At 36.8% G+C, this 20,758-nt stretch overlaps 2 protein-coding genes across 4 annotated transcripts; one reads left to right on the plus strand and one right to left on the minus strand.

Annotated features, from left to right (window-relative positions):
* Positions 1-6,724: 6,724 nt before the first annotated feature.
* Positions 6,725-10,216, minus strand: LOC116206032. Of its 3 annotated transcripts, XR_004156623.1 has the most exons (8): positions 9,808-10,216; positions 9,539-9,689; positions 8,589-9,065; positions 8,307-8,471; positions 8,076-8,183; positions 7,834-7,964; positions 7,673-7,735; positions 6,725-7,067 (listed from the first exon to the last, which is right to left on the minus strand). XR_004156623.1 is itself a non-coding variant. In XM_031538761.1 (7 exons), exons 2-5 carry the CDS (start codon positions 8,941-8,943, stop codon positions 7,846-7,848), a joined length of 747 nt encoding a protein of 248 aa, XP_031394621.1. In that variant the 5' UTR covers positions 8,944-9,065; positions 9,808-10,211; the 3' UTR covers positions 6,725-7,067; positions 7,673-7,735; positions 7,834-7,845. The 3 variants fall into 3 exon arrangements, 2 of the variants coding, with proteins under 2 accessions (XP_031394621.1, XP_031394620.1); XM_031538761.1 differs by lacking the exon at positions 9,539-9,689 and having other exon boundaries at positions 9,808-10,211; XM_031538760.1 differs by having other exon boundaries at positions 9,539-10,210.
* A 7,841-nt stretch (positions 10,217-18,057) lies between these two features.
* LOC116205051 (scarecrow-like protein 13) lies at positions 18,058-20,473 on the plus strand. The gene is made up of 2 exons (XM_031537492.1): positions 18,058-18,214; positions 18,722-20,473. The coding sequence occupies exon 2, from the start codon at positions 18,817-18,819 to the stop codon at positions 20,293-20,295; it is 1,479 nt and encodes a 492-aa protein (XP_031393352.1). The 5' UTR covers positions 18,058-18,214; positions 18,722-18,816; the 3' UTR covers positions 20,296-20,473.
* The last annotated feature ends 285 nt before the right edge of the window (positions 20,474-20,758 follow it).

Consider the following 20,758-nt stretch of genomic DNA (forward strand, 5'->3'; position numbering starts at 1 on the left):
CTAAGCAAAATACTATTCTTTCGCTTCAAAGGCCCAATTGATGCATTATTTTGACCAAATTATTCTACTATTCTTAATCTCTAGCATTTACGATGCATTCGAGCAAATCAAACGGCCTCTGGCTCAATTCAGTCCTTTGATATAAATAATCTAGCTTTCTGGTGCTCAGTGTGTGACATATCTTGATAGAGCTATATTTTTGTTTGTACAATCAAATACTGCCCATTTAATCTAATTGAAATCATGAGATTTTCATTTTTCAATATATTTTAACAATAGCTTTTGTTTAATTTTTAAGTAAATGTGTTTTGTTGTTGTTTTTAGTTAAAAATGAGACATATGAACTTAGTACGAGAAAGAATAACTAATTCTCAAAAGAAAAATGTTTTTTCTTCGGTGAAAAAGGTTTTATTCTTTCAATGGCAAATAGTGACATTCCCCGATTGATGATCATTGGTAAAGTCGCCAAATACATAAATTGTGATTATAAAAGTTTGGAGAAAATTATTTAAAATTCAAAAAGTGATCTAATTTTATAATAACTAGTGGAGTGGTAAGGGCGTTACACGTGGCCTTGCTTTAGGATATAAATTTAATATTAGACACATTTAAGAGTTAAATATTGCAAATTATACTTATTCAAAAAATTTATTGCAAATAATCGAAATTCTGAAAAGAATAATTGAAATTTGCATTAAAGATTTATATATTGCATTAATTGAGTTCTATGAATGGAGAAATTTCATGATGGGGAGAGTTTTACGCTTCCTTCGGAATCGGGACCCCGTCTTCCCCTTCTCCCTGTCTCTTTCAATCTGTTCATTCCTTTTTTTTCTTTTTCTTTTTTCAATTTTCTGAATTTTTTTACTATTTCTAAAAATATTTTGGATGGAAAATTAGATGGCAGGAGTGAACTAAACAGATTGTGAAAATAATCGTAAAAAAAAACCTTTAGGAGGAAAATGGAAAAGTTTATGAAAGGTTGATAGCCAAAAATGGATTTTCTTTTTCCTTTAAAAAATGACAGGCAACCGTATAATAATTAAACTGTAAAATTAACAATCGACTTTGTTCTAAGACGAATGCCATAACGCATGCATGTACGCGAGGTTTAGTATATAATAAAGGGACATGTTTATACGTTTGAAAAATGCACATCCTTTGATCACTTTTTTTATATATAACAAAATAAAGAGAAAACGTTATTTTTAACCCACCATTTTTGGACGCTTTTCTATTTTATTAAATCTTATTTTTTTGTTTTAGCCAATCTCCTTTTTCCTTGTTTGTTTTCATCTTGTAACTTTGATTGTTTTTTCATTTTCGTCCTTTTATTAAATTTTCTATCACAGAAAAATAAGGTTTTGTCCCTCAACTTTAATTACTTTTTCGATTTCATTTTAGTTCTCTTTTTCTTTCAACTTGTTCTTCACGTTACATGTTATATTTGTCTTAGTCTTCTTCTTTAATTTGGCTATCATATATGATTAAATAATATTTTATTAAATAAAAAATTATTAAAAATCGAACTAGCATTAAGAATAAGTGGAGAGGAAGAGATAGGTACGCTCCAATCCCGGATAGCATCGAATAGACGAGGTCACTAGCAAGTTAGCAACTTTCCATTATATCCTCCTCTTCCTGCGAAGATAAAAAAATTAAGATTGAAAATTGAAAATTTTAAACCAATTATACTAGCGCTAGTGAGAATGGGCAGTGGCGCTCAAAACCCACCATGCAATGCGGGGTTGTCGGGAGCACACCTCTGGCAATGCTTGTCACTTGCCCAACCCAAAGAAAGAAAGTCATAAATATAACGAACAATCGTGATGGTGGGGCGTGTGGCGGCCATTACTGCACCAAATGAGGTCTCCAAACGACATCACTCGATTGATGTTGGTTGGTTTTAGCCTATGCTTTGATCTCTATTCACTCTCTCTTTGCGAAGAGAGAAGGGTGACATAACAGAAGGCCATGGACCACCTCACTTGCACGCTGGGGTCAGACATCTGCCCTGCACCGTCCACTTCCTTCCCCCGCAATCTCTATCTTATTTTTTTTAGTAGTTTAATTTTTTAATATTTTTTATTGCAAAAAATCATATTATATTTTTTACGGGAGAAATGATACTAAAGAAAATGTTTAACTCCAAAGAAGGGATTGCAAAGCAAAAAAGAAAAAAGAAAAGGAGAAATAGGATTTAATTAAAATGTTATAAAAGTTGTGGACCAAAATTTAGCATCTTTTCAATTTTAAATTTGATTAAAGGACAAAAATAGAAAAGCAACTAAAGGTATAGGATGATAGCAGACAAATAAAATGGAAAAGGGGTGAAACAAAAAATTAAGCAAAGCTAATGGATGAAAATGAATAAAAAAAATAGAAAGTGGACTAAAACAAGAAAATATTCAAAAGTATTAGGCTAAAACTGTACTTTTCTTCTAAAATAATAGAACATTTTTTATGTATAAAAAAAAACACATCCCCTAAATCAAATGTACATGTCTCTATATGTAAAATCATATACTCTTATCATTCTTTATTGGGTAAATTGCACTGGTGGTCCAAAAAATTTTACAAATACTACAATATGGTACAAACAGTTTTTTTGCTACTTAATCGTACACAATCTTTCAAAGTTGTTTCAGTATAGTACATACCGTCATCTAGCGATTGACGTCATCAAGCCAACGCTTACGTGGCTCACTACGTGTCAGCACCTTTCTGACATGACCGAAACAGTAAACTAATGTGGTCGGGGCAGGAAAACATAGGTGAAACGACAAGGAGACTAGTTTCCGGCACTTCTTCAATTCCGGGATCTCACCGAAGAATGCATTGTGCGATAGATTAAGGATCCTCATGAGAGGGGAATCGCAGAAGTTGAGGGGGATTTCGCCAAGAAGACGGTTCATGGAGGCAGAGAATCAGTAAAGGCTCTTGACCAGGCCGAGACCCCCGAGAGATCTTGTCGGTGAGGCTATTGTTATCAATTTGAACATGCTCCAACTGAGAAGCCATAGATACCAAGTCAAGTATCTTCCCGGAGAACTGGTTGCTTTCGGTTCAGATGATTTTGATCTTGGGCAAGGACCAGAGCCCACGGGAGGAAGTTGCCACGGAACTCATTGTTTTGAACTTGGAACCTCTCGAGGCTCCAGCATCGTCCGATGGCGTCGGGCAGCGAACCATTGAAGAGGTTGGTGTGGAGGCTGAGGCTTATGAGACCATTTCCAGTACAAACCCCATCCGAGAAAGCCACAACGAGCCTATTCTGTGAAACATCGAAGGAGCCCAAGTTCTAATTTGATCTCATTGTGAACGCTTAAGTTACTTAAAAAAATATTTTGCACCATTATGTAACTTCTATAAAACATTTTATATTATTAAGTTACAACTTCAAAGGAATTTGAACCATCATATAACATTCCACTAAAAATAGATAACAATCATATTCTTCTCCTGTCTTTGTGTATAGAGTTGTTCATAAATATATCAATTTTTAGAAAAGGAAACGGATGAACTTGGAACTAATCTTTCACGAAAAAACGGCATTGCCATTTTCTTTACAAGATCTGATTAGTTTGAGGGTTTCTGCCAACCATTACAACCATCGCATCATAATGGTTGGGAGAAACCCTCAAACTAATCAGATGTTGTAAAGGAAATGGCAATGTCGTTTTTTTTTTTGTGAAAGCCTGGCTCCGAGTTCATCCGTTTCCTTTTTGAAAACTGATATGTTTAGGAACAACTCTATACACAGAGACATGGGAAGAAGATGATTGTTATCTATTTTTAGTGGAACGTTACATAACGGTGCAAACTCTTTTGAAGTTGTAACTTAATAGTATAAAATGTTTTATAAAAGTTACATAATGGTGCAAAATATTTTTTTAAGTAACTTAAGGATTCACAGTGAGATCAAATTAGAACTTGGCCTCCTTCGATGTTTCACAAAACAGGCTCTGTGGGGCTTTCCTGGATGGGGTTTGTACTAGAAATAGTCTCATAAACCTCAGTCTCCACACCAACCTCTTCAATGGTTCACTGCCCGACGCTATCGGACAGTGCTGGAGCCTCGAGAGGTTCCAAGTTCAAAACAATGAGTTCCGTGGCGACTTTCCCAGTGGGCTCTAGTCCTTGCCCAAGATCAAAATCATTCGAGCCGAAAGCAACCAGTTCTCGGGGGAGATACCCGACTTGGTATCCATGGCTTCTCAGTTGGAGCAGGTTCAGATTGATAACAACAGCTTCATCGGCAAGATCCCTCAGGGTCTCGGCCTAGTCAAGAGCCTTTACTAATTCTCCACCTCCATGAACCATCTTCTTGACGAAATCCCCTCCAACTTCTGCGATTCCCTTGTCATGAGGATCCTCAATCTATCGCACAATGCACTCTCCGGTGAGATCCTGGAATTGAAGAAGTGCCGAAAACTAGTCTCCTTGTTGTTGCCACCCACGTTTTCCCGCCCCAGCCGCATTAGTTTACTGTTTCGGTCACGTCAGAAAAGTGCTGACACGTAGTGAGTCACGTAAGCATTGGTTTGACGGCGTTAATCGTAAGATGACTGTATGTATTACACTGAAATAATTTTGAAAGATTGTGTACGATTAAGTAGCAAAAAAAAATTTTGTATCATATTATAATATTTGTAAAACTCTTTGAACCACCAGTGTAATTTACCATTCTTTAATATATAGTACTGTTTAGAGTAATTGAAAAGGTAAATGTCTCCAAGTGTAAAAACATTTATTATTCAATTATTCTTTTACATCTGGTACAAAGGATGGAATGATTTGCAATGAAATAGGTATATAATCGAAAGAAATGTAATGTATTAAAAGACAAAATGTGATTTTGGTTGATAGAATATAGTTAAAATATTATACCACTAACCTAATTTATATATATACTTACAAATATGTTATTCTAAATACTAAAAAATGCACGCTTATCTACTTGATTTTTTTGCTTCAAATGATAGCATAAGCATTTGTCAAGTTCTTTGTGAGATGTTCATACTTCCAAAGAGGGAAAAAAAAAAGTCTAAAAACCTTCTTATGATTAGGGATTGAGACAAATTGGATTTTTTGCTTTATCAAGGGACAATTAGCACCTCATCAGTCACACCGTGAGACATAAACAACCTCACAACTACTTTTTTCTTCACTTTTAGTCCTCAACATTTAACATATTTTTTACTTTATGATCCTAAACTTTTTTTCTTTGACATTTTTATCCTCAACTTTCAAGAATTTTTCACTTTAGTCTAGGGAGGGGCTGGAGCCACAAATCGGCAATCCCGACCCCACCTCCGTGGTCGCCGGCGACCTCTGTGGGTGCCTTAAAAAAAGTAGCTGTGAGGTTTTTTATATCCATTAGAGTAAACCGCATGGTATTAATTGTCCCTTAAAAAGACACACAGTCCAATTTATCCCAATTAACCATAAATGGATTTTTGTACTTTTCAAAAAAAAAAAGAAAGAAAAGAATCACCTCAAAGAATGGTGATTCAAAGCTCTCAAATGCGTAATAAAGTTAAAACAATGAAGTGAAAGGATGGAGTTCATTCCATTCCATTCCTTTCTATCAAAACACAACCATATAGCTATTAGATTTTGAAAAGAGAGTAATGGTCAGGGGATTCTTTTGCATCGACCTCCCACTATGCATTACCTGCCTGTTGTGGTACTTTGCTGATTGGACTCAACTGCTAATCGACGAGAGGATCGATCTCAGGCAATTTTATTACTTTTTGAAGGTTAGTCCTATTTGTTGGAGGATGAAGAAACAAACTAAATGTTAGTCGGCCTTCCGCTTTAGCCAAATACAAGTCCATCGGCTTGTACCGATCCGAACTTTTATGTGAACAAGATCTCCTTCTTCTTGGGGTTAGACCTCTGCAACTGATGTGGTTGTTTTCTTTGTGGTTAAGAAACACTTCATACTTGTCACGAATCCCATTTTTCATGAACGTATGAAGCATATATTTTATTATCATTCAATTCGCGAGCACATTGTCTCTAGCCACGTTGTGATTGGACATATACTTCCACTGACGCCCTGGAGAGTGATTCTTTTCAAATTCTTAATCAGATTTTTGCCTCCTTTTATGTCCTGAGCCGTCAATTGTAGGAGAGCAATCCATATAATTCATCCAGTATTTGCTCTTTAAGATAGCTCGGTGGTAACAACCCCCAAAAAAAAAAAGAAAGAAAGAGCCCCAGTGTCTTTAATAGCATCTCTATGGTAGTCAAATCCCACCGAGAACACTACTAAATTTCTACTGGGTATACACGTGGTTGATTAATCTCCAATTCAAAAGTTCGAATTGGCAAACGGTGGAACCCGAGTCCTATATGTACCCATGATTTCCTCGTAATTGGCCGGTCTGGGAATTCTATGATCTTGTGGCTATCTATAATATATTTCGGACATAAGAAAAAAAAGTTCATCTGCAAGGAAAATAACAGGCTCGTGGAACTCTTGAGACCACCATGAGGAGCTACGAGAAAATCAATCGGGGTAAGAATAAACGTATACAAGGGTGTGCAGTTTGGTGCACAATCAACACGACAGTTGAATAAATAATCTAAAATGATGCTCCGATGGAATATTCTTCGAATTTTTGATATCGAATATTGTTATACCTCTAAATTTAGTTTTAGTTCCATTTTCCAGAATAAAAAGGTTATGATCCCTAAATCTAAACAATCATGAAGATGAAGGGATCTTGCTGTATCATAGTCCACTGACCAAACTAAGTAGCAAATGAGTTCAACCTCAAATCATTAGGTCAGCCAAACCTATTTACTAAATTGAGTTTTCTCTTCCAGCAAGAAACTGATCGAATGTTCTGAAGCAGAAACATAATCAGTGGATCGGGATCTGAAGGCATTCTTCGAAAGGGTTATTAAGGGAAGAACTTGAACCTTTAATGGGTCATATAATGTTTAAAGTCCTACTTCTCTCACTACTATCTCTGTTCCTGTCCACAGCACAACTGCACATGAATGATCTGCATCTACCCAGCATATCTACCACCTGATTTTCAAGCATCTCCATCCTGTAATTGATTAAAAAAGGGGGGAAGAAAAGCAGAAGCAGATATCAGATTCAGCCACAAGCTCCAACTTTTTTACCATTTATTGAGCACAACCAGAACATAATAAGCTGTCCCATACAAGGGAAACCTTTATGCGCAAACAAGGACAAAGAAAAATGTCGGAGAAACTGCAGTTTCATTGAATTTACAGGTCTGACATGTAATGTTTCCATTTAAAGTTTGAAGGCAAGGGATGAATAACGCCATCATTATGCAAGATCTGAAGCTAGAACCAGAAAGGTCTAGATTAATCGTATCGCTTGTCCAATTCTTCGATGTTTTATCTTCTTTTGGCCAATCTTTTGATTAATTTGGCTGCGACTTCCTTCAACTAAAGCTTCTGATGGATGCTTTTACTTATCCATGCTAATAGAAATATGCTATATAAAGTAGCTCTGCCCTTGCAAATTAGGGCAGCCATCGGTTGCCGACTCATGCATCTGATTCACTCCAAGTCCAAAATGAAAACCAAAAGAAATCTCAGGGCATTGTGCACAATGGTTATGGAATAGCCCCTATAACTTACAACATCTTAGTAGTGAGCCCTTTTTCAGGAGATAAATTACCTATGCCTTCTGCATCTCGAACCTAGACAGAATTTTTATCTGTAATCCGAGAAAAGCGTGATCCTGAAATGAAGAAAGGGATGGAGCAGAATTTATTAATTTGTCCAAGTTATACCTTGAAACACTAATTAGAATAAAGTTGAGACTGCGAACACAATCACCATGAAAACTTCTCATTGATGACTACCATCCGAGCAACTTTTTTCTTCATCTGTAAGTCTCTCAGTAGGTTTTTCTGAGTTCGACATATCAATACCTAACTGGGCTCCCCCCCTCAGCAGGTTCTGTTGCACTGCATTTAATTTTAGGTTTCAGAACTCGAGTCTAGTTTATAAAACCAATAAAGAAATAATGAAAGCAGAAGGATCATGAAAGGAACGTAAAATTTAGTGCAATCTATTACCATCTGTTTCACTTTGCTGCTGCTTATGGGCTGTCTCTTTCGAACCGTTTTTCACTGCCCGTGCAAGCCGTTTGATGCTGTTCAGACGTACTCCTTGCATAGATTTACCTGAAGCAGAATTAACCTTTTTCATCATGTTTCCTACACGACGCTTTATAAAAAACTATTTTGTATGCGTATCAATTAAATTAAGAAACCCAATATAACATGAGTTAACAAGACTAAACCTACAGTTTGCTGCTGGGTTCCCCTTCGCAATCAGATCCGCTACAATTTGCAGACTACTTCCAGTAAACTCACACACGGGACGCTTCAATGATCGTGCAAAATGTTTCACGTGACTCAGCCTTAACCTTCTGTGGAGCTTAGCCAAATCATACGCCAGAGATTCTGTTCCTGTTAAACAAAGTTGCAGGTAAGGGATAAAATAAATATTAATTGCCAGAAAGTTTCCTGGAAAAATAAAAATGCACATTTCCACTGTCTAATTGGTAATGTTACTAGAGTACACACCCCCTGACTTCGACTGTTCTATGTTGATCTTTTGTAGGACCTGATCTAGCCCAATGGGAATAATATCCTTGCATTGCGGCCTGAGCTCTGAGGCAGCAGGTGTTGCTTGTTGTTTAAATCTTTCACCAATCTCTCCGCTTGAGGCTGTACCTGTGGGTCCTGATTGATACCCTATTTCGAAGTGTTTAATTTTCTGCCTACGAAGCTGATAATTCTTACGGCGCCTAGCGAGATGCTTTTCTCTTTCTTGTTGAGTCATAGATTGTCTTCTCTCCCTATCCCGCATACGGCGTCTTTCTCTTTCCTGCTCCCTCCGCATGCTGTGCAAGTCGGGTCTTTCTGCTAAATCTCCCATGTTCCTTTGTCTCTTAACATTCAGAAACCCATGAACATGTGCAAATCTTCAGCCTCTGATCCGCCCATATTATAAGTCAGATTCAGCTATTCATGCATTACTGATAGAGAATCAGCTCAAACCTAAAAGTAAGACAGAGAAAGGCAGAATCATCAATCATCTTTGATGCATTTACACTGCGATAAAGGAAAGGAGAATATCACATGTATAGAAGAAAGCAAGCAAGCAAAATTATAATTCTAACCCGAAAAAATATGCAAATACACACAAACATACGAAAACAGCAACAACTTGCACATGAGAAAACACAAGATTCTCTTATTCATTTGCTAATAGGAAAACAAAATCAACGTGGCAAACCCGACACCACGTTTTGGTTGATCAGCCTAAAAACTCATGTCCTATGACTCATTTCCTGACCCCATAAAAGCTTTCACTTTCTCCATATCCCCTGACCCTTTTTCTATTAGCCCGGAACACATCTCAACCACGCAACCGACTCCCTTCAGCTGCTGGCATCAAATCGATAGGTAATAGGAAACTTGTTCTAAATTGAAAACACACTCAAATATCGCTTGGTCAGCATTATGATTACCCAAATAGCCAAAGAGAACAATATCATGATTCAGCAGTCCTGCATCTACAAATGCTACAAATACCAGCAGAGATCAACCATCCCCATTGATCCGCCCGCCTGCGACCAAAATCGCCGATACCCAGAAGGCGACAGACCCAAAGTCCTGAAACTGAAGAAAGACAGACACCCATCTCAACAGAAACAAGCGTGACCTTCATCGACCCGACAAAAGGCAGCAGAGGTCTCAGGTTGTTTAATCAGCAGTAGAAGAGTAGAGCTAGCATTACCCCGACAGCTGCTTTGATTACGGCGAAGACAGGGAGCAGCAAATTGACGGATTTGTGGGCGGAGACGAACAGGAAGGCGGAGGCAAAATGCAATTTTTTGAACTGTGGCAAGGTATCACATCATGGTTGGGGGAGGCTCGCTCAAGTCCCATGCTCCCGCTGCATCTCGAGTTCTATGACTATGGTGGGGTCTATCCCCTTGGGCGTATGGCGCACCGGGAGTAGGGTGTCCATAGATTGCCGGATTGGGGAGCTGCTCACGGGACCGTTACGGGGAACATGAGAAAGCGGCCAATGAGGAGGGGACACGTAATCCGCGGAGTGTCGCCTTTTCCGGTCTCTCCGGCCTCATGGTTTCTGCTCACATTTAAGTCTGGGGTTGGGTCTTTGATCCGAAATATTAGAAGGGAGGCTTGTACCCTCGTGAAAATTGTAAATTTTATTTTTTCTTTTCTGATAAGTTGGAATTTTTTGTGTTCTTATCCGTTACCACCATTCGGATACTAATAATAGTAATTGTAATTTCTTTTTTGGTGACCCGATCATATAATATATGAACCAGTATGATAACTTCTAAATTCATTCAGTTCGTTTAGGTCGTATTTAAACTGAGAAAACTTGACCTTCTTGTCGCACCCTAAGTGGTTAATGATGCATTCATATTTTGTTAATCCGAAATAATTTCTTATTATTGTGCTCTGTTCATGCCATGGATAGAGTCAGGATATGGATCGAGAGAGAAGGCAAACTGCCTCGTAGGTGAATATTTTTATCAAAAAAATAGGAGGGCAAATTTTTTAAGTTAGTGGCTCCGCATCAGTAATTTTTATCAAAAACAAATTGAAGAATGTGTAGTTTTTCTTGGAATTACTATAGCTAGTCCCAGATCTTCTTTATTTATGTAATTTTTCCCTCGTTCTCTTTAGTTTGATTCGTTTTTAATCTTCTATTTCCTTTCATTTGGTCATTAACTTTTTATTTATTTGTCTACATCCTCAAACTTCATTTTTTCCTCTCTTTCTTATCGATCGGTAATTTGCACTGCTCTTTTGATACATTTTCTGCTATTTATCATTTATAGCCATCTTATTTTCTATTTAATTTTCGGAAATCTTTCTTTCATTTTACATTTTTCTTTGAATATATTTTATTTAGAGAATATTTCCCTTTTGTTTTCATAATTTGGATTCATATAATGGTGCAATTAGTTACTTCACATTAGAGACCGCACATATGGGACAACGAGCGGAAACTAACCATAGAAAAGACTAAATGAAAATATACATATATATATATATATATCTTAAAAGTATATTAAATGTTATTATATTATGAAACCATCTATCTATATAAATATATATATAGTTGTATTCCACGATATTAAATAAGGTTAGAATAGTAAATATGAAAAAAAAGTTTAAGTTAAATCTTGTAAAAAAGTTAAAAAGAAAAGATAAAATTTATATTTATCTCACACCCGTTAAATAGGGTCAACTAGTATATATTAAATAAAGTTTAGGTTAATTTTTATTAAAATGTTACAAATAATAGAAAATTTAATATTTTTATAAAATAAAGTTTACGGTAAAATTTATAATTAAAAAAACTAAATAAAATGCACTAATTAAAAATCCGTGTATCTCACAGGCCTAAAAATCTAGTAATGATATGAAATTGTTGTATTATTTCAAAAAATTTTACTTCTACTATATTATTTTTCCCGAAAGTTTACTTAGGGCGCGGGACTAACTATTGGGTACACTTTCCTAAAACCACTACAAAAAAAAATTCTTGTTTTTTTTATTGACATATTAATCTGTCAAATAAAACAATATGGATAATTTCTCGTCAGTGATTAGGGGTGTAAGTAAAGAACCTAAAATCCAAAAAATCGACTCTACCGACCCCATAAAACTGCAATTTCGGGCCTCTACTTGAATTTTGGGTGTTTCTTTTATCTCAAAAAAAAAAACTGCAAAACTCGGGTCCCCGACTGGAAAAAGTCCGATGTGGGTCCAACCCAACCCAAATTAATAATTTTTATATTTTTATCTATCATTAATGGATGATATATGCCTCCATCTCGTCGGTGTTTGTCACCAAATCGAAACTCCTTGAGCATTGTTTTCTTTTATATTTTTGGACTTCAATTTCATTTGATTTTATGACTTCATATTTGTTTATATTTCATGTATATTATAATTGGGATATACTAAATGTGAAGTATTTCATTTTTTTTATTTTGAATTCATAATGTCTCTTTGTGAATTTGGGGCTAAAAAAACCACTCATAAAAACCGAGACTGCTAGTGATCGATTTTTCCTTTTTCCATATGATTTTCGGGTGGTCTTTTACGCTAGAAAAAAACCACCCGAAAAAAAGCCGAGGCCCAAAAATATCAACCAAAAAACCAACCCACCCACCCATTTTCACCCCTATAAATGATAAGGTGCCATGTTTTTCAAACATTTTGAGTAAACTAATAGTTTGTTCCTCCAACTTATAGTACCACTTGAACTCGAATGAATTTTGCCATCACTTAAGTCCAAGTTAACAGTTTCATCTAACACTTTGGTCCGACTGCTAACCCCACTTAACAGAAAGCTGACATGGAGCCAGCGACGTCAATTTTTGTAGATATGACACTACCACGTCAGCAAAGTTTGAAAAAAAACAAACTCAAAGAAATATTCAAAAATAAATTATAATGCAGAAAAAATAAAAATTTTAAAAAAGTAGAAAAAATAAGAAAAAAATAAAATTTAAAAAAAATAAAGAAAAATTCAAGTCCTCAAGTGTTGGCTCGTTACAAGTTAGACGGAATGGGTAACTTGGACCTAAGTGGTGGCGAAATTTATGAGGCTTCAACGTGGCTCGTTACAGGTTCAAGGACACCACTGTTAGCTCCTCCACATATTTGACTTCTTGAAATCTCAGAGAGTTACTCTTAAAGCATGCTCTTCTTTTTTTTCCCCCGGTCGGTATGCTCTTTCTTTATTATATAGAATATATGGAAGACATAGATATACGGATAGATTAACAACCCCAACACACGAGAAGATCCAATTTTTCCAAAACTACGAGAAAAACACCTTTCAGCGACATTTTTTTTTTGTGTAATAAGCACGCTTTCTCAACGCTTAAGTCTGTGTCGGCTAAGGGAGAGTTTCGGCTAAAAACTCTAGGCCGACACTAAAAAATCGTTAATTAAACCACCATATACCACGCTTCAGAAGTGTCTACCAGAACTTAGTCTATGCCAATGCTTTAGGTTTTTCTTTTATAAATAAAAGGGCCTGGGCCGACGCTTTTGAATTATCTACTTATGCAGTTTAATCTAGAAAAAAAAAAGACAAAAAAGACAAACGAAAAAACATGTTGCGAAATTTAGGCACAAGCTTCTTCTTGGGAGAGTAAGCGAGACCAAACTTCAATGGCAATCAAATAGAGGAAGGGGGAAGAGGATCACCCTGCCTAATGCCTCGGGAAGGTTTGATGAGGCCATGAGGTTTACATTGATCAGGACGGAATATGAAACAGTTGAAATGCATTGGGTGATCCATTGGAGCCATGTTTCATCAAAACCAAGATTTCTCATAGTGTGAATGAGGATAGGCCACTCGAGGCGATTAAAGGCTTTTTCCATATCAATCTTGATAGCAACGAATTGTTCTTGGCCTGGTTTTTCAAAAAATGCATTATCTCATGAGCAATAATGGAATTTTCAGAAATGTTTGTCAGACACGAAGGCAGCTTGGAATGGGGAGATGATTCTAGTGTTTCAGCCTATTTGCAAGAACATTGGAGATGGCCTTGTGGAAAACATTGCATAGGCTGGTTGGTCTATGGTTATAAACAGTGGCTGTATTCTCCCCTTTTGGAATAAGAGCGATGTGTGTGCGATTGAAATGCTTTAGTAAGAAAAGCTCCTTATCGCAGTGGTTGCATCCTCCCCAAAAATTCTCCAATATATGTGATAGAAGACTGCTAGAAATCCGTCAGGCCCTGGTGATTTTGGGCACCCCAATAGCAAAGACTGCCTTTTGTATTTCAAGGTCAGAAGGGATGGTGGAGAGGGATGAGGATTCGGTTTGTGTAAGAATGGGAGGGAAGAGGCTGTGAAAGTCAGAGTTGAAGGTGGGGGATACGAAAGTCTAGAGATCAGCGAAGTGGGATATGAAGGTGGCTGCTATGGTCGGGATGTCGGAAGTCCAATGGTTGTCGGGGATTTTGAGGAATTCTATGGCATTGTCTCCTTTGGATAACGGTGGACAGATGGAAAAATTTTGTGTTGAGGTCCGAGGAGGAGAGCCAAGTTTGCCCTGATTTTTGTCTCCACAGCAACTCTCCTCTTTTGAGGAGCTCTTGCAGGCTTTGCTCCAATTCATTTGCCATTTTTAGGTTCATGGCAGAGGGAGGAGCAACTTGGATTTGTTCAAGTCGGCGCGCGAGCTCAGAGGTTCTGGTTTGGACTTGACCAAAAACATCCTTGTTCCATTTCCGCAGAGCAATCCTGGTGGCATTGGACTTCAGCTTGAAACTGAACATAGGAGAGCCAGGTCGGGGGGACACTCCATGCTTCCTTGACTGTTGAAAAGCAAGACGGGTCCACATTTCTTCAAATTTGAAACGCCTAGGCCTGCTATAGTTTTCTCCCATAGTGTCGAGGAGAATTGGCGTATGGTCCGATGAAATTGCAGGCAGGTGCAAGACGGATGCTTCCGGGAAAAGAATGCGACAGTCTAAATTGGAGATGGCTCTGTCAAGGCGTTCCCTGATGTTGCTACGTCCTTCGCGTCTGTTTGAGGAACACGGATGCGACTTCTCTTATTTTCATGTTTTTCCCCTTGTTTCCAGCTTTCCTATTGTTCCCAAATTTCAATTTCCCTTATCCTCTGTTTCCAACGTGACCTTATTGTGAAAAAGAAAAAATAACACTATCTTATATATTTATTAAAAGGAATGTTAGACTAATTCTCTGAAGATTTTCTTCCATACCAAAGATATTATTTGATAATTTACTGGAAAAATATTGTTTCATAGTTATCCGTCATTTTCGTTAGGCAACCAAAGAAAATAATCTTTAACAACACGGATTGGTTGCGGTATGGTGCTTATTTTCCTTTAACAAGGTATCGAGATCGAGTCTTGTAAATGGAGAAAATTCATATATAATTGAGAGTGCTATACTTCATAGTGGACCGACTCCACTCGCACTAGATTAATCAGAGACCGTTGGGCTTCCGAATACTGAGGTGCACACCGAATGTTTTTTTTTTATTGATTTAGATTATATTCCATAAAACATGAGTTGTTTCATTCAAATAATCTATCTATATATAACTAAAATTTACTTGGGGCATAATAAATGCTTAAAAGAAAATTTTAAAAATATAGAAATCATAGATTTTAATTAAAAAATTTTAATAAATGCAATTAATGTATCTAAATCTCCTACTCACTATATAATAATTAAAAGAATATGGAAAAAATTAAAAACAAATAATAATAATTAAAAATATTTAATAAATACAATTAAATGTACCTAAATCTCTTACTAAATATAATTAAGAGAAATATATTTTGTAATTTCTTAATTATATGTAAGTGATAAATATATATAAACAATTAACTTAACAAGACATTAATTAAATTGAGCCTAGCTTATAGAAATTGATATACATATTTTGATATTCTTAAAAAAATTAATGAAACATATACAATTTATCATAAAAACTAAACATACATATGTAACATATATAATGAAATTGATATATAGATTTTGATATTCTTACGAAAATTAATGAAACATATATAATTTATCATAAAAACTAAACATACATATGTAAATGCATATTGAAAAGCAAAATTTAACGTGTTAAAAATAAGAATTACGAATCATCTATCTATACATATAGTAGCAATAAATGCACTGCGATTAAAGCAAGTTAAAATTGAAAAATGTAAATACTATTTTCAAAATTGTAAACCTAATATAATTTGAAAAATAATGAAATAATAATAAGAGAATACGATCTCTCTAATCAAAAGTAAGCAATAATAAATAATTAGAATTATGGAAATTTTAAAATTATACCAAAAAAGCATATAATATTGGAAAATGAAATCTATGAAAAAAATGCATCTGACACTTTTTATTTTATTAGAATGTTATCTCTGTATTATACATATGCTTGATGATAAGGTTAGATCGAGATATTTAATAAATATATACTAATATTTTGTTTTTAACATTATAATTAGTCAATCTAGTAATAAATATGTAGATTAAACAAGCCCGGCAAATGTACAGCACAATTATTCGTACAAAATACAAATATATGAACACAAACCCATGTAATGCACGGATTGAACACTGGTATGTGATATGATATTAGAAAATGAAATTGATGGAAAAATGTAACTGACACTTTTTATTTTATTAGAATGTTATTTCTGTGTTTATACACATGCTTGATGATAAGGTTAGACCGAGTGATTTAATAAATATATACTAATATTTTGTTTTAACATTATAATTAGTCAATATAGTAATAAATATGTAGATTAATGTACGACACAATTATTCGTACAAAATATAAATATATGAACACAAACTTGTGTAATGCACGGATTGAACACTGGTATGTGATATGATATTCTTTTCCGTAATGAATGATATGCCTTATGAGTCACAACATGATAGCAAAAATAACAACCTAAATTACATAGTTTTTTTTTTCCTTTAAAGTATCAAAACTATACGTACTCCTTTTTATCGAAAAGATATAATCACATATATGTATGCATTATATTGATATTTTCTAGAAAACTTACAGATAAATAGTTAAGAAACAATAAGTAAATGAATCAACTATTCCTTCACCGGTTTAAATCTGTCATTTGAAATTTTAAATCAAGGAAATTGCATTGGTATTTTACGCAAAAATGATTTCTATAGGGGACAAGAAAAGAAAACTTGATTTGCTAATGAAAATCCACAGAGGAGTTATGAAAATTAGGAATTTTGGATCAGAGAGCCCTGACACGATCAAAATCGATTGAATCTCCTTCCTCTCTATTTCTCTAGCCTTCCGGTAGAAGACGTCACCCACGGGCTGTGGAAAGTTCCTTTCATAATCATCACCGCACCATTTTTTTTATACTTTATTATTTATTTATTAAAAAGATGGTTCACTTAGGAAATGTAAGCACCTCGAAGGGAGAGAGATGCTTCCAAGGATGTTCCACCTTAGACGCGGTACTAAACAAAAACCCTTGATCTCTATCTAGAATTACAGAAGTGCCATTTGACAATGGACATTCGTGACTGGTCAAATTGTCAACCAGTCCGTGTCTTTGTCCTATGTGGAAGCCATTAGCCAAAACCCTCCACCAAGAATTTCTTGTCCGCACATATAATAATCATCAATTAATTAACACTGCTGACTGCTTTCTTTTCCACTTGCTATGTTGCTGGAAACTTCTCTTATTATCCATCAAAATGAAACTTCTCTTATTAATTTACACTATATATATATATATATGTATTCTATTAATTTCTGATTCTATATACAATTAAATTAATTCAAGCTTATGACACTTCATTGTTTTAAAAATTATTAAAATATAAATAATTTGAGAATGTATTATACATTAAGCATGTTGGTCCGTCGGTGTTTAATATGTGGATTGCACCCATAATTATGGTTAATTTCAATTTTCCCCTTTAGTATGAGCGCATTCTCAAATTAGACCTTGAGTTTGCAGTTTAAATAATTTGGTAAGCTTGAATTGAATAAAATATGGTTCATACGTTCTACCAAACATAACAGACATCACATGAATTCTCCAATTTACGCGTCTGATAAATCAACCCATGAGCGGCAATCAATACCTAATGAAGTACTATTTAAAAAACTAATGGACAAGGTAGCATGCTGGAGGCAAATATTGTAATTAGCAGCCCTTATTATCACGATTTTTTGCGAAAGAAAAACAAAATAAATAAATAAATGAATGAGCTTAAAATATAGTAGATAGAGAGTAATTGAAGAAGCATTGTTATTTTATTTATTTATTTATTTTTTGGAAGTCTTCACTGGACGGCGGTCCACAGAAGGGAGAAGCCATTTTTTTTTGCCCTTTTTGTCGTAATAATAATCATTTGATTATCAACGGCACCAACCAACACCACCAGCCGTAGAAAACAGTAATTGATTGATAAGGTCAGATAGTTCTCTGACAAGGATGATTTTGTAATATAAGCATGACTCAGGGGCACTTGTTCTTCTGTCTAACCTATAAAAGCAACCTCAGAATCGGTCCCTTCATCAGTGTTAAGGGGGGAGTCTGTAACGCGGACCATACTTCTGCTCTCAACTTCTGAAGAACTCTTTCGCTAAGGTATGCAAAATTCAGAAACTTTTTGCTGAATTTCCCGGCTTTTCATATGTTTGTGTGTCTTCTGATGCTTTATGTTTGTCAGTTTCGTGTCGGGATTAATCTTTTCTTAGTTGTGTTTGCTGTGGATTCATTCCCTTCCCTTTTGCAAAAGTTCATGATTTTGGATGATTTTGGAAGATGGGTATACACTGCGAGCTTAGAAATTTGGTTGAATTAAAATCTTGCCTCCCATACATGAATTACTGAGATAAATTCACGAGGGTTTATTGATCGATACCGTTGAAATAGATCATCTCCAAAGCCGGGAAGGCCGAATATATGTTATGTAGAAGAATCCCGAAGCCTGCAATTATGCAGCCTCCTCATATACAAAAACGTTTGTTGGTGTTTGACTTAATCGGATGTGTGGATCTCTTCTGATTTTGCTTTATTAGTCTAATGTGTATTCAAATTTATGACTGCGGTTGCTGACGTTTACCATTTAATTCTGTTCTCGGATATGGGCAGAGGCGTGATTTGAGCCAAAATGGTCTGCAATTGAGGCACTTCTGAAACAAGCAAAGGACGACTCTTACGACGTGCTCCCAGTACTGCAGATCAGGATGCAAGCTTTTCATGAGTCCAAGAGTCCCCGGACTGTCCTTGGTTCATGCAACGAGTCCGTGCTGAAGACGGCACATTGCTGTTCATTTCGTCCCCCCCTAACAGAATTTAACACCCAAGACTTTTGCTCCCATGGGACCACCCTCTCCTTCCAAACGTGTAATGAGGAATTCTTCACGCTCGATTCTTCGATGTCTGCTCCCGCTTTTAGTAATTCGGTCCATGATTGCCAGCCTACTGTAAGCACTTCCTCTTTCACTAGTAGTTGGGATTTGGGAACATACGGTGGCCGCTCAAACATTTCCAATAAAGGAAGGAGGAATTGGGATAATCAGGTGATCTCCGCAATGGACCTTAAGCAAGGGCTTATTGCCTGTGCCAAATCAATCTCCGATTCAGATATCTCAACAGCAGTTGGTCTAATGGATGTTTTAGAGAAAATGGTGACCATCTCTGGGGAACCAATCCAACGATTGGGAGCTTACTTACTGGAAGGGCTAAGGGCAAGGATAGAGTCCTCAGGGAATATGATCTACCAAAGGCTCCGGTGTGATGAGCCCACAGGACCGCAGTTGATGACTTCCATGTACATGCTTTATCAGATCTGCCCATACTGGAAGTTTGCGTATGTATCAGCAAATGCGGTTATTCAGGAAGCCGTAGAGAACGAGGCAAAGATCCACATAATTGATTTCCAGGTTGCGCAGGGGAGCCAGTGGGTGCCCTTCGTTGAGTCGCTCTCGCACCGGGCAGGTGGGGCCCCAAGCATCCGGATCACTGGTGTAGATGATTCACAGTCAGCCCTTGCTCGTGGTGGCGGACTTGAGATCATCCAGCAGAGGCTCTCGATGGTTGCAGAGTCGTGCGGTGTCCCATTTGAGTTCCGAGGTGTCCCCATGTTAGACCATGAGGTTCGGGCCGAGCATCTCATGATTCAGCCTGACGAAGCTGTGGTAGTGAACTTCCCGTACGTTTTGCACCACATTCCCGACGAGAGCGTGAGCATTGAGAACCACCGTGACCGGCTGTTGAGGTTAGTGAGGGGTTTGTCCCCAAAGGTCGTGACCCTCCTGGAGCAGGAATCAAACACAAACACATCCCCATTCTATACAAGGTTCCTGGAGACACTGGACTACTACAGCGCCATGTTCGAGTCAATTGATGCGGCACCAACGGCGCCAAGGGATGACCCACAGAGGATCAGGGCAGAGCAGCACTGTGTGGCTCGGGACATAGTGAACATGGTTGCCTGCGAGGGGCCCGAGAGGGTGGAGAGACATGAGTTGCTTGGGAAGTGGAGATCAAGATTCTCGATGGCCGGATTCCAGCAGCGCCCTTTAAGTTGCTCAGTCACAGGGGCGGTCTTGGATATGCTGGAAGGCGAGTATAGTCCGAATTACCGAATCGAAGAGAGGAATGGTGCCCTATATCTTAACTGGAGGAACAGAGCAATGGTGACTTGCTCCGCCTGGAGATGAATTTCTCAGAAGGAAATAATGTCCAAATTGTGGGGTTTAATTGGTGGAAGATTATTTATTCTTTCAAGACTAGGCATAAGGTTTGGTCTTGAATCTCTAGAAAAAAATCACTGTAAATAGAATGTCCTACTTGCAATGAAGAAGATCAATTTTGATCAAGTTCTCCTGTTAAATCTGCTTTCTTAATGATCCCAAGTATCAATACTATAATGAAGCCATCATAATATCAGTTTCCGATTACGAATGACCACACATGAGCTGGGATTGGAACTTCGTCAAACAGTTCGGTCCATATCCCATCATAGCATCAAGAGGACCTGTCCTTCCCCAAGTACGAAGGACCGAAGCACGTAGGTGTGGTATACCAGTTATTGTGCCCAAAGAGTTCTGCATTATCCACAGCTGTCTGCTGTTAGGATATCTTACAGCTTACTTGCTCTTCCTGTTTTCTGATTTCCTATTT

This window comes from Punica granatum, chromosome 4 (genome assembly GCF_007655135.1).
Source record: "Punica granatum isolate Tunisia-2019 chromosome 4, ASM765513v2, whole genome shotgun sequence".
Classification (NCBI taxonomy): Eukaryota; Viridiplantae; Streptophyta; class Magnoliopsida; order Myrtales; family Lythraceae; genus Punica; species Punica granatum.

Bases quoted from the DNA above. Each gene is read 5' to 3' on its own strand.
- LOC116206032 (XM_031538761.1), bottom strand. From the start codon at position 8,943: ATGGGAGATTTAGCAGAAAGACCCGACTTGCACAGCATGCGGAGGGAG. The intron at 8,184-8,306 runs GTAGGTTTAGTC...ATTCTGCTTCAG, and splicing joins GGGGAACCCAGCAGCAAACT to GTAAATCTATGCAAGGAGTA. The intron at 7,965-8,075 runs GTAATAGATTGC...AATTAAATGCAG, and splicing joins GCAGCAAAGTGAAACAGATG to TGCAACAGAACCTGCTGAGG.
- LOC116205051 (XM_031537492.1), top strand. From the start codon at position 18,817: ATGCAAGCTTTTCATGAGTCCAAGAGTCCCCGGACTGTCCTTGGTTCA.